General features: G+C 42.3%; 1 protein-coding gene and 1 long non-coding RNA gene across 10 annotated transcripts in view; one reads left to right on the forward strand and one right to left on the reverse strand.

Annotated features, from left to right (window-relative positions):
- The window catches only part of CEP192 (centrosomal protein 192), a 191,550-nt gene that overhangs the window by 156,757 nt on the left and 21,429 nt on the right, over positions 1–13,364 (reverse strand). For all 9 annotated transcript variants that reach the window (XM_030552694.1, XM_030552698.1, XM_030552696.1 and 6 more), the window contains exons 5-7: positions 9,107–9,264; positions 6,656–6,705; positions 5,453–5,585 (exon numbers count right to left, since the gene is read on the reverse strand). In XM_030552694.1, the coding sequence (XP_030408554.1) occupies positions 5,453–5,585; positions 6,656–6,705; positions 9,107–9,264 (341 nt within the window). The remainder of the gene's footprint in view (positions 1–5,452; positions 5,586–6,655; positions 6,706–9,106; positions 9,265–13,364) is intronic.
- On the forward strand, positions 9,846–12,066 carry LOC115646643. The gene is made up of 3 exons (XR_003999088.1): positions 9,846–9,859; positions 10,281–10,282; positions 11,989–12,066. It is a non-coding gene; the product is annotated as an uncharacterized LOC115646643 (long non-coding RNA).

Consider the following 13,364-nt stretch of genomic DNA (forward strand, 5'->3'; position numbering starts at 1 on the left):
TGTCCTTTGTTCTGTGAGAGGAGGTAAGGAGTGGGTTGAAGAGAGATCCATGAACACCACCAGGTACAGGTACATCTGTCTTGGCCAGGTAGGAGCAATCAATATGACATTTAATTTTTCTATTTTTAACAGGACCTTCAACAGCAGAGGGAACGGGAGAAAGGCATGTAGAAGGCCCTTGTTCCATGGAAGGAGGAGAGCATCCCAAATGAGTGCTGTCGAGGGCCTGCCCTGGAATAGCATACGCATTTCTTGTTCAGAAAAGTGGCCTATTGTCTGTATCCCCCATTGACAAAATAGGTTGTCAAGTACTGCTGGGTCCCACTTGTGGTCATGTGAGAACTTGCGACTCAGACGGTCCATTTTTGTGTTCTGCACTCCTGGTAGATAGGTCACTGATATTAGAAAATTGTGGGAAATGCACCTGTTCCAGAGCTTCAGCGCTCCTGCGCAGAGGGCAGATGACCTGGCGCCCCCAATAATTTATGTAGTACATGCACACAATGGTTGTCTGTCATGATTTGTGTGTGTGTACCTCTGATCAGTGGAAGAGAGTGAGTGCAAGTATTCATGACCACTTTGAGTTCAAGGAGGTTGATGTAGCGAGTATCCTCCACAGGCAACCATTTGCCCTGAGTCATGAGATGGTTGAGATAGGCACTTCAACCTCTGAGGGATGGATCCATAGTGAGAAGTACTGATGTGGTGGCTGTGTGAACGGGACACCTGTGCAAACGTTTGTTGGGTCTTTTCACCAGTCTAAGGAGTGTTTGGTCCAGGAAGGCATCGAGAGAGGTTTGTCTAACCTGCCATTGGCCTGTGAACCAAGCTGAACCACATCTGCAGGCCCCTTACATGAAGTCTGGCATGAGATATTACCAACGTGCCTGCTGCCATGTGTCCCAGAAGCTGGAGACAATGTCTGGCTGACATTTCAGGCCTGGTTTCCACTGTCTCTATAAGCACAGACAGGCTGTGAAATCTGTGCTGTGGAAGGAGAGCTCTTGTTTGCACCTATATATTCAAAGCATTGTACCAGAGCTAGGGTTGATTTTTGGATGTTAATTAGTATGCCCAGTTTTGTGAATACATCCATAATTCTGGAGGTGGCCACAGGGCTTCTTCGAAGGAGTGGGCCCTGAGAAGACAGTCATCCAAATATGGCTAGATCATGATCCCCTGGGTACATAGGTGGGCCGCCACTATGGAGAGGACCTTGTTGAATACTTTGGAAGCCGGTGAGAGGCCAAAAGGGAGTACTCTGTACTGCCAATGGTCCTGACCCAGAGTATATTGGAGAAACATCTGTGAGATGGCAGGATTGATATGTGGAACCATGCATCCTGGAGGTCAAGAATCAATCTCCCCGTTGCAGTGATGAAATAATTGCAGCTAGTGTGACCGTCTTGCATTTTTGAGCCTTTATGTGTTTGTTCAGTGCTCTGAGATCCAGTATGGATCTACATCGTCCCTTTTTCTTGGGGAACAGAAAATATCTAGAGTAAAACAAACACTTGGCCTTCGAGATGTAGTGGGATGGGTTCCATGGCTCTTAGGTGATCTCTCAATAGTCTCCCTCTTCAGGGACCCTTCTGACAAGACAGAGGTGGGGAGAAGGAAGGTGAAGTGAATCGAATATCCATGAGAGATCATTTCCAAAACCCATCTGTCAGAACACCTATGCCAACCACCAGCAGATCCAGCCACCAGTTGAGGGAGGAGAAAAACTGGTGGAAGTACTATGATAACCAAGTCCAGATGGTGGTGGTTTGACAAGTACAATGAAGTCAGCCATGCCTGCAGGAACCTGAGGCATAGTCTTATGTACTGCACCATGTACATACATGCAGTCATGTGGCCCAAAAGCCTCAAACCACTCCAGGCTGTTGTAATCAGGTGGTCCTTGAGACGCAGAATCAGGGACTTGATTGTCTGAAATATAGCTTCTAGGAGGAAGGCTGTGGCCTGGGTAGAGTCGAGCACTACTCCAATAAACTCTATCCTCTGCACTGGAGTGAGGGTGGATTTCAGAATGTTTATTAGCAGGCCTAGAGCCTTGACAGTTGACGGGATAAGGTGGATGCTGGACTCCACCTGATCCCTGACCAGCCAGTCATCCAGATATGGGTAGATTTGCACCCCTTGTCCCTTCGGTTAGGCTGCAACTACAGCCATGCATTTTGGAAACACTCACTGGGATGCTGACAGGACAAACAGAAGACTGCAAATTGGTAGGGTGTGGGGTTCATGATAAACCTGAGGAACCTTTTGTGTCCTTGGAAGATCAATATGTGAAAGTAGACGTGTCTCTAATCGAGGGTGGTGTACCAGTCCCCTGGATCCAGGGAGGGGATAATGGAAGCCAAGGAGACCAAAAGGAACTTCAGCTTCCTAAGGTAACTGATGAGCTGGCACAGGTCTAGAATAGATCTGAGACCACTCTTGACTTTTGGAATTAGGAAATAATGGGAGTAAAATCCTTTGTCCCTTAGATCCTATGGAACCTCTTCCACGACTCCCACTCAAAGGAATGACTAAACTTCCTAGGCCAGAAGTTGCTCATGAGAGGGGTCTCTAAGGAGGGACAGAGAGAGAGGGTGTGATGGAGGAGTAGAACTGAACTGGAGGGAGATCTCACTTCCACTGTGTTCAGTACACAACCGTCTGTAGTGATACGGGTCCAGACCCAGCTGAAGTGGGACAAGCAGTCCGTAGACAAAGAAGAAACAGGATCCGGAAACCAGTACAACATCCTTGAGCATCCTGTCAAAAAATAGCATTTAGATTTAGATTTTATAGCAATGTCCACCACTATCTTGTCTAGCTTCTCACCGAAAAGCATGGCTTTCGTAAATCTGGCAAGCACAGCACCTGCTTTGAATGGCCATCCACCTTCCAGGGCGAAGCTATTGGTGGTGCCTGGTTACTGAGCTGGAGGACACAGCTTTGACTGAGAATCTCATCACATTCATTGAGACATGAGTAGGGTGATCATACATCCTGTTTTGGCTGGGACAGTCCTAGACATCCCAATTTTTTGGCAAAACTGGGCATTTGTCCTATTTGCTCTTGAAAATCCCAGATTTGGCAAAAAGTGGGGCGTGCCTCAGGGGTGGCACAGAGGAATGTTTGAAGGAGCAGCTCGGGCCGGCTGTGCACAGGGAGGAAGGGGTTAGGGGAGCCCTGAACTGGGTCTCATTTTCCCTTTGGGAAATATAGTCACTCTTGGAATGAGCAACTAATGCTGTTGCCAGGGAAACTTTCTTTAATGTAGAGCCAAAATCAGGGTGATGTCTATCCTTGAGGGCTCAGAGAACTAAGAGAGAGATGCCCTAGCAAAGCAAGCAACTGCTAGGTATGTCCTGAGTGAGGAGGTCTCAGAGTCTTTTTTGAGAGTGGCCCCCATTTTTCTATCCATGGGATTCTTATGCAGCAATTCCTCTTCTGAGGGGATAATCATATCTTTGTTAAGGGAAGCTACAGTAGCAGCAATCTTCATATCTCAGTAATTGGGACTTAGGTGCTACAGGATTCAGAAACCAAACGTTCATTTTTGTTCATGTACTTGCCCTTATCCGGCTTACCCCATTCATCCTGGTTACTATTTTGATGGAGGAGTACAGGAGAATCATGTCCTCAAAGTAGGATTTTGAGAGGAAAAATTTGCTCAGAGGTTTATTCTCAGGATTTTGCTCAGATTCAATCTCAATAGTGCACACAACCTTGTTGCACATAACCTTTGCTGAGTCTTTCCCTGGTCCTGATCAGAGTCCCAGCCCAAGAATTCATCATCCTCTATAGAGGAGGGAGAAGAGGAAGACGACTCATTCCTCCTAGATCTTTTATGCTTTTCCCCTTTGATTTTTTAGCTTGCTTAGAGAGTGTACGAGCTCCTTTGCAGCCTTTTGCAGCTAGCCTTGCTAAGGGCCTGAAGTCCTCTTGCAGGATCTCTAGTGAGTCATCACCTGCTAGGACTAATTTCCTAGGGAGGGAGGGAAACACTTCCAGAACCCTCCTGGCCAAATTGGGAAGGAGGGGAGTGCTGATAAACCCTGCTTTTCCAAAAGCGCTCAGGAGCCATTTTAGGACGGAGGGGAGCGGGGAAAGGGGAGGAGGAGGAGGAGGAGGATTGTGACCCCTCAAGTCTGCCATTGTGTTCTCCAGGGGCCCCTTGGAATTTTCGCCTTGAGTTGGCTGACCAGGGTCCTCCTCATCCTTGGCCAGAGCAGGGAGAGGCTCTAGACTTCTGGTCCATTTTTCCTGTGTTGGCTCTGTGGCTGCTTCTGCGCATATAGGATCCCATGTGCCAGTCTGAATAATAGCCAAGGGACCTAACAGAGCCAGGCACAGAAGGCTGGGTGCAGGCTGGGCACAACTCACCATCTGCCAAGTCTGGGAGGGCAGTCTCACAAATGGAGCACTGTTTGGATTTCACTTAGTACTTTTTAGGGTGCTGTGCCATACCTGGAAGTGCGGAGGAGACAGCAGGGAGGCACTGCAGCTGAGGTTCTGGGGGTGAGTTCCAACATCCAGCTAAAAAACTGGCACATTGGGAGAAGGGAAGTCACTGCTTACTACTACCTAAATTTTGACCAGAAAAACCTTAAGCAGATGTGAAGATGAAAGCTGTAAAAATCACCATCCACACACTGCCACAGAGACATTGGAAGAAAGCAGGAGCTGTGACCAGACTATGAGACTCCCAAACTCTGATTTGCCTCCATGAACTTCAGAAAGAGAGGAGAGCGACCCACACCGCAAGAACTGTGGGAGATGCTGAGATCAAGAAAGTCTTTAATTGCATACTATCATAACGCACGTGCTCTAGGAGACAGAATTAAGGTTGACTGAACTTTGGCAAATTTCAGTCTCTTGACACTGCAATTTAATAAGTTTCTTTTAACTTTTTTTGTATGCAATATACAAGTAAGGTTAAAAGTCTTGCAAACAGAAATAAAGAATGAGAAGGTTTCAAGTGTGCACTTCTAAGTCTAGGACTCGGTTGTTCTGTCACAACAGACAACTAATTAGAGTTGTATTCACTACCCAGAGTTGCTAGTCTCTATGTAAATTGACTGCTCTTCTCCTTAAACTTTTGATTCACAGCACCAACAGAGCACAGTTCACCTTTTAATTTCTAGCTAGCTAAAATCATGTCAATTAATACCAAGTTCCGCAATGAATTCTCTATGCACCAATATTGTAACAACCACAGGATGCCTTCAATTGTAGGTACCTTTAATTGTAGAAGTTTACTTACTCGTTTTAAGCATAAGTTCAAAAAAAAAAAATCTAGCCTTAAATTTTAGAGGTACTTTATTCTCATCAACATTTATGAACCTCTCATGCAGGATTAGTAGCAAGAGTGGATTCATGTCATTAAAAAAGAAGTTATCTGTTGGAACCAATATACATGAAAAGATGCTACAAGTTAAATTATAATATGCTTTACCAGTTGAGTTTCCTTCTAGGCTTGCAAAAGAGAGCAGTTTCTCATTTTCTAAGAAACCTGAAAGACTTGTGCTGAAATGGTCACTTAAGTTGGTGGAAGGTGAAATTTTTTCTCCAGGATCAGGTGCACCAATCTATGAATGAAATTAAAGCATATAAGTGCTTAAGTGTTCTCAACTACTGTATAAATCAGTAGTTTAAACAGCTTCTTCACGTGTTAGTCACTTTCTTCAGTAATCTAACCACAACTCTTCCCTCTCTTTGCATTCTCTCACCATGAGTTCTGGTTGTGATGCACCTTGTGTTCTCCTTGCAGCCGTTCCCAGAAAGAGTAATAAAAGACAGGTACAAGGAAGACAGGAACTTGGAAAGTAGAGAGGAAAAGGCTGACTCTTAACTATATTAAATGTTTAAAGATTTCTAGATGGAAAACTAAGCACTTGAAGTTTTCCATGTGGAAAAGAGCCATTACTCCTATATCCTACATTGAAGCATGCAGAAGGATTTGCTTGAGCAAGGCTCATGACCTGTTAAAGCAAAACTCCAGCCCCTGTGGGCCTCATACACCAACCCAATTGAAATTGTTGCATGGAAAGTCACACAATTATTGAAAATTTAGTTTTGAAATTTTGTTTCAGCTGAATCTAGTTAACTAAAAATGAAGTATTTTAAAAATTCCATACCTTTGAGACCTACATGCACTTATACACATATATATCATACCAACACCATAAACAAGCAGATGATTCATTCCAATTCCACTTGTAAGACTATCAACTTCTTGGATGTGATTCAAGTAAGGCCTTATGAATTAGGAATCAATTTTTAAGAGTTTAAAGGCAATTAGTAGTCCCCTATAAAATGAGGGATTAAACTACATAGCACAATTCAAATTATCTGGGTGACTCATTGCAAGATCAATATCCCTTTTCCAGAAGTCAAGTATTGAAGTTAAAGGGAAAGCCATCAAGCCATTATTTGGCAAAGCTGCAAAACAGCAGCAGCAAGTTATTTCTGCCTTTATTACTGTAAATTATGTTGCAAAGTGGATGATGTTACAAATTTAAGGGACACAGAAGATGATAAACTGAGCCAGTAAGGTTTGTTTCTTTCTACAGAAAACGTATCCCCTTATTTATGTTAATACAGTTTTTCTTGTTTAAAAAGGAGTTCTTTAGTTTCCCAGCACGTGGAACAGATTTACCTGGTTTTCCTTTTTACTTTGTGGTAATGAACATATTCCAATGGACAAATCTGTAACAAAAAAGAGTGTTATTTAACAGCACCTTGAATTTGTTCCTATATTACAATACTAAATTTGTATATTCACACTTCCCTTGTGAACAAGGAATAATTATAACTACAATAAACTAAGCTTCTTGGGGCAAGGACTTATTATTTAGTTTGTCAAGTATTATGCACACTTTATGGTACCATAAAATAAGTTACCTTATGACAAAATCCACATTTCTGGGATTATGTATTTCTGATTATTCTTATTACACTAATATCAAGATACCCCAATAGAAATTGGGGCTTCATGGTGACTGGCAGTGCACAAACTGAACAAGACAATGTTTACTCCAAGGTCTTAGAATCTACTTAGACAAGATAGGATGGGAGGGGAAATAGAGGGTTGAAGTGACTTGTTGAAGATCAGAGACAGTCAGTGGCAGACACTGAAATAACAGGTCTTTTGAGTCTCAGGCCTGGTCTACATATGGGGGTAGGGGAGGTTATTAGTTGGTATGAAAATAGCTTAGCTGAAAATCGACATACTCAGAGCTACTTAACACAGTGTCTTCACTGCGGTAGGTCAACTGCTGCCGCTCTCCTGTTGACTCCTCCTATGCTTCTCGCTCCAGTGGAGTACCGGAGTTGACAGGACAGCGCTTGGCGGTCAATTTATCGCGTCTTTGCTAGATGTGATAAATTGACCCTGCTGAATCGATCGCTCCGGAGGTAAGTATAGACATGCCCTCTGTACTATGTTCTAGCCACTGCATCACACTGTTTCTTTCATCACTTACAATTACCTTGTGTTCCCTCCATACATTACCCACACATGGTTTCAATTATTGTATTTTAAGCTCTTTGTGAGCAGAGGGTCCTTTCTTTTTGTCTTTGTACAGTACCTAGCACACTAGGGCTCTGAACCCCTTGAGGATCTCTAGGTACCAGTGCAATGCAAGGGGGGGGGGGAGGAACCAACAACAACTTGGCATGAACTACTGTCTTGAAAAATTCACTAATCTAGAACTTATTCTTGTTGGTCTACAGAACTGTTTCAAGGCCAAGTGGACCACAAGATGTTACTGAAAGGCATTGGTGTCACCTAATATAATTCTGGAATACTGGACAGTTAACTTTGCAAGCTTCCCAGTTCCAAAAAAACAAAAACAAAAACACAACTGAAGTTTGTCTTGGCATTTTTGCAACGGTTACTTCTTCCTATAAAATAGGGACGGGTATTTTAGTCCAAGGCTACTGTTGAAATTTCAAGATATCTGTTTTACGTTCAAAAGGAACTATTTTCTAATTTCATTAGGCCAGTAAAGTGGATGCACCTTTTCTAGTCTGATATCTTTTCTAACTAGTTAGTATTTCCCATTTATTGGAGAAACAGGAATATAGGAGAGAGACCTCACTATTGATGCATAAAATATTATTTATTTAAAACATTAATATTGTTTACAATGCAATTAATCAATTTTTTAATCATTTGGCAGCCCTATTGAAAATCTAACAATATCTGTGTATATTCTAGTTACGTTGTAAAACATTCAGACTGGTTAAAGAAATTGCAGGAGTTTCCTGCTTGCTGTCCCCAAGAACAAGCTCTAAAAGAGTTTATATAAATTCAAAAAAGTCTGTATTTTAAACCATTTGCTTCAACTTTTGTGCCAATTTCTTTTATACTATGTTTTGAAAAATGGATGTAACCAAAGTACAAATAGAGCATTTTATGGAGTCCCTGGGGTTTCCTAATATTTGCACTCAAATATTAGAAAGCTAGTTCAATAAAATACTGACTTTTTTTTAAGATCAGGTTACTTATTACTATCTTGCTTCCCCTTAACTCTCTGTTCTTATTTCATTGCAGCATGATTTTAGCAGCTGGAATTCCAAACCACTGGAATTAGGTATTAATGTATCATATCATTTGAAAACTAGACTAAATGCTTTTAGACAATATAAAGCAAGGTCTAGAAGTCAGTGCAACTGAAGGTAATGGTCACTGAATTCAGATCAGAGTGGAAGAGGAAAAAGGAAAAGCGCTAATAAAAATATGATTTTGTGGTTTCACACCTGATAAATAAGTGACGTATACCACTGGAATACTGAAACGCACAATTTTCCAGTAGTGTTCAGGATTAGTTTCCAGTTCGTCGTTTGTAAGACATCAGACCTTAGATTTGTCAGTGGCCCCCTAGTCTTGCTTTGCTTTTTTACCACAGATTTAAACTTAATATAACAAGTTTCAAACCAAAGACAAATTGATTCGTAGAGAATGGAAACTGAAGTAAAAATTTCCAGTAGAGAAGAGCTCTTCCTATTTATACTTATATTTATTTTATAACAAAATAAGATACACTATAACAAAAATGTAAGTACATTGGACCACTAAGTGCAAGGATTTCTAAAAGTTAAATACCTTCCAAGTGTTCAATTGGTAATATGTCAAACAAGGTATCTTGACTGAGACTTGAACACTCAGCGATCGCATCCTGGTTGTGCCCTCTCTGTATTAAGTTTGACTCTTTCAAACCATCAGAAACAGGCTGAGCTTCTGTAATTAGTGTAGTAACTCCCCTAGAAAAAAAAAAAAATTTATTAACACTTTAAGCCAAAATTTTATCACAATCAGTATACAGTCTCTCTTACTTTGTGGACATATAAGTGTGTCTTTATTCTCTTTATAACCCAGAGTACAAACACTGCTGTCTAACCTAGACTAGATAGATTTAAAGATTATTATAAACTGGCAAAAAATATCTGCTACTTATTAAAAGAACACTGAACTTGAAAAATCTAGTCACTTGCAAAGTAGTAGTTCAAGGTACTACTTGTCACTGAGTTCCTGATAACAATTTGTGGTTTTAACAAATACGAAAATGTATTACAAGTGTCTCTCATCACTGTTGCTGTGTGGAAAACAAACAGACTGGCTACACAAAACACTGTTAAATGCTCAAAATAATTAAAATAAAGAGGTATTCATTCCTTTAGTCTTTCAGATATAGTATTAGGTTTTAATTTAAGGGTTATATAACATTGCCCTATCCCAATTTCAAATTACCCTCTTGCTTCTGGTTGTCAGGTAGAAGTTTTTAGGCCTAAGTCTTGTCTACACCAGTCAAAGTGCACAGAAACCACCACTGTTGCAGCTCCATCAGTGGCATCAACGGTTACTACTGAAGGAATTCTGCATCAAAAAATTATGTGCCAAAAAATTATGTGCACAATACTTAAAATTCTGCAAATTTTGTCAAATAAATGTGGCTCCATCATGGCAGTGGGGAGCACGGGCCACTGGCTGCATTGATGTGGGTGATCACCCTGAAGCCCCCGCTTTCCTCCGGTACAGGGACTTGGCAGTGATGTGGCACCTGATCCCGACACAGTGAATGGGCTTGGCCTGCCCCAGAAAAACGCCAGAGCCCTGCCCCTCTACACCAGGCATGGGTGGGATCCAAGTGTGGAGGGGCTTGGTGTGGGAGGAAGCTAGGTGTGGAGAGAGAGGTTTCTGTGTGGGGCAATCTTGGTGCAGGTGGCTCAGTGGGAGATCTGTATGCACCCAGAAACTCCAATGAGCCCCTGTGCAGGAGCAGTGGGACTCTGCAGGGGATCCAGGTGAACCGGCTGGGGATTAGCGAGGGGATCTGGGTGTGGGAAGACGGGCTCAGCAAGGGATCTATGAGTTGGGGGGCTCAATAGGGGGTCCACGTGCTGGGGAAGTGGGGCTTGAGAAGTGGGAGTCCAGGTGCAGCTGGTTGGGGATCAGTGGGATAGGGGTCTTGGTGTGGGGTGCTCGGAGGGCCCATCATTCCCCTATTCACTTTTCTCCATCATCCTCCTTCACTCCCACATTCTCCTCTCCATGCCCTGTTCCACCCCACTTCCTTCCCCTCTGCCTCTTCCCTCATTTCTCCTTACCCAGCTCCACTGCGGGCACCCACTTTTGCACAGAAAACAGGAAGGCTCCCAGCACACAGAAGAGGAGCAAGACTGGCACTAGGACTCAGGAGGTGGTGTTCAGCTGCAGAACCCAGACACAGCCTCCCTCAGCTGTGAAGCTCTGCACTTGCAGAAATGGGGGGTGGGAGGCCAGTGGCACATAACCCTGTGTGCCCTCCCCCCATGCCTCACCTCTGTTAGAGGGAGCAATCCCCCCCCCCCAAAAAAACTGCCCATAGTCATCCTTCTCCTTCCCCCCACCCACGCGGCTTCCCTTTGGTTCCCTGCCATTTTCTGTACAGAAACACAGTAATTCTGCAAGGGAGGAGGGCATATTCTGCGGGCACACAGTCACTCAGAATCCCCCCAGGAGTAAATGGTAGTAGCTGTAGCACAGATTGGTCTCTGCCATTTTTACCACAGTTGTATTTAACAATACTCTGAGCAAGATTATAAAATGAGTTGGTACGTATACGATACCCACCCATGCTATTGCTTCCGCTATTTCTACCAGAAACGGCACTACACCTGTTGTACTGATGAAACATTATAGGCATTATTTTTGTCAGAGTGTAGAAAAACCTATTTGTGGTACTTCCTAGGCAATTAACTATATTTACAATGCAACTGAAAATTGTATCAACGTGTGGCCTTCTCTACATATAGAAGTTGCACTAGGATTAACTAAAACAGCTTTTAAACTAATGCAAATCCACCTACCAGGGTGACGCTGACTTACAGCAGTTTAACTCTGAACCAATGGGAGCTAAACCAAAAGAAGCCAATGCAAGATTCTGAACTAGCTTAACATACAAGTTTAGTTAAATTGGTACATCTCTGTTTATACCACGCTTACGTTTGAGACTTTATTTAAAGTACTATTAATAGCCTCAGTCAAACATTGCTAAAATGGAGTTAAGGTTGGAGACTTAATAATTTATGTGATGTTACATAAACAGGATGTTGTAATTATCACAAAGCAAATCATTACAAAAATCAGGAAACTTAAAAGAAATCCAAACATGTTAATGTATGAAAATGCAATTAGGGCACCCAAAACTCCACCACGTCACAGGTTCTCCAAGCTTCCCATATACACTTAAAACTCTATAAAATCCTATGCATAGGATACATTTAATTTTTTTTCCTTTACAAGGATTAATGGTCTTTTTTCTTTCAGCCAAAGGTTTAATTCTGATGTATCGCAATACCATGAATCAAAAAATGTTGATATCTGCTTTGGCTTTAAAAACCTACTTCATCTATTTTGAGTCCACAAACACTAAAATGCTTTAATCATCATCATCATATGTTTTGGCACAGTGTCACTAAAGAACAGAGTTAAGTTTTTTACTGAAGAATTATGCGGGGGGGTGGATAGAAAATGACCATTAAAACCTTGTCGAAAACTACTCAAGCGTAACCTGTGCACAAGATTTGAGCAAGTTTTTATGAAATGGCAAAAACCTTTGTGAATGCCAAGTTAAAGTTGACTGATGATAGCTTGTGCTCTTTGCAGAGTTCAGTAAAATAAACTTGTGAAAACCATGAAATACAGAATTACAGAACATGCACAGGTACCCTTAACTGTGCCCCCCTGGAACTAGCAATAGCCCAGGGAATCATATGCATGCAATCCAGCTGCATTCACTGTGTTAGGTAGGTGTAGCTGCATTGAATAGTGGAGGAATAAGATAGAGCAGCTTAAAAGCTAACCTGAAGCGATGGGAGGTTGTGGCCCTCTGGAGGAGAGAGTGCCCATCTCCCTTACCCCTGTGTGTGATCAAAGAAAATAAGAGCATGTGTACCATGGGAGATGAAGTATGCCTCATTTAATTGCTGCAGTGTGTAGGCTCTGTCAGTAGCAGGGCATAGTGGTCTTCTTGCCATGAGGATTGTCCATAGTTAGATGGGAAATGAGTGTGGTCTTAGTTAAGTGAAGGTTCAATACTAGTTCAGTGTTTGATGGCATTGTGTCGACAAGGCTGAAGGGGTTGTAAGAGGGATTGATGGAATTCTAAAATGTAATACATGTGTATGTCTGCAGGGACGAGGCTAAGTGTATGAGTGCAAGGAGCTCCTGCTCAGGTGAGAGTAAAGGCAGAGAGCAAGTATGTGTTAGACATACTAGGACATTAATCAAAAGAAGGCACAGTTAAAGTTCTCTGGGAGCATACATTAACTTTGTATTCCCTGGTTTTCACAACTTTTGAGTCTTGCTGAATTTGATATTCTGGAAGGGAATGAGCTATCACCAGGCAACCATACTGGTGAATTAACAAGGTATGGTTATTTAAAAAAATAAGCAAACAAATAAAAAACGAAGAAGTGTTACTGGCAGTAGTTGGTGGTAATCTTTGCAGTTATAATTATAATCCAGGTGTGCAGTTCAGATGGTCCTGTGGCCAAGTAATGATAATATCTAGTTCTGACTATGCAATCTCATCAGTAGATCTCAAAAAGGGAAACTTTCCCCTTATAGAGATGGAGAAACTGAGGCACAGAAAGGTGAAGTGACTTGGCCAAAGTTACCCAGAAGCACAGCGGCAGAGCCAAGAATAGAGCCCAAGTTTCTTTGATTGTTCTCTACAGTAGGCCACCCTGTTATGTGATTCCTAAGTGTACCCCCTACCTCTGTATGCTCTGTTGTACTGAAATGCAGATAATGGTCTTGCTTTAAAACCTTTGGAGTCTAACTGCTAACAGAGCCAATAAGAGAAGTCTCAGACATGGTC

Source organism: Gopherus evgoodei, chromosome 2, assembly GCF_007399415.2.
Source record: "Gopherus evgoodei ecotype Sinaloan lineage chromosome 2, rGopEvg1_v1.p, whole genome shotgun sequence".
Classification (NCBI taxonomy): domain Eukaryota; kingdom Metazoa; phylum Chordata; order Testudines; family Testudinidae; genus Gopherus; species Gopherus evgoodei.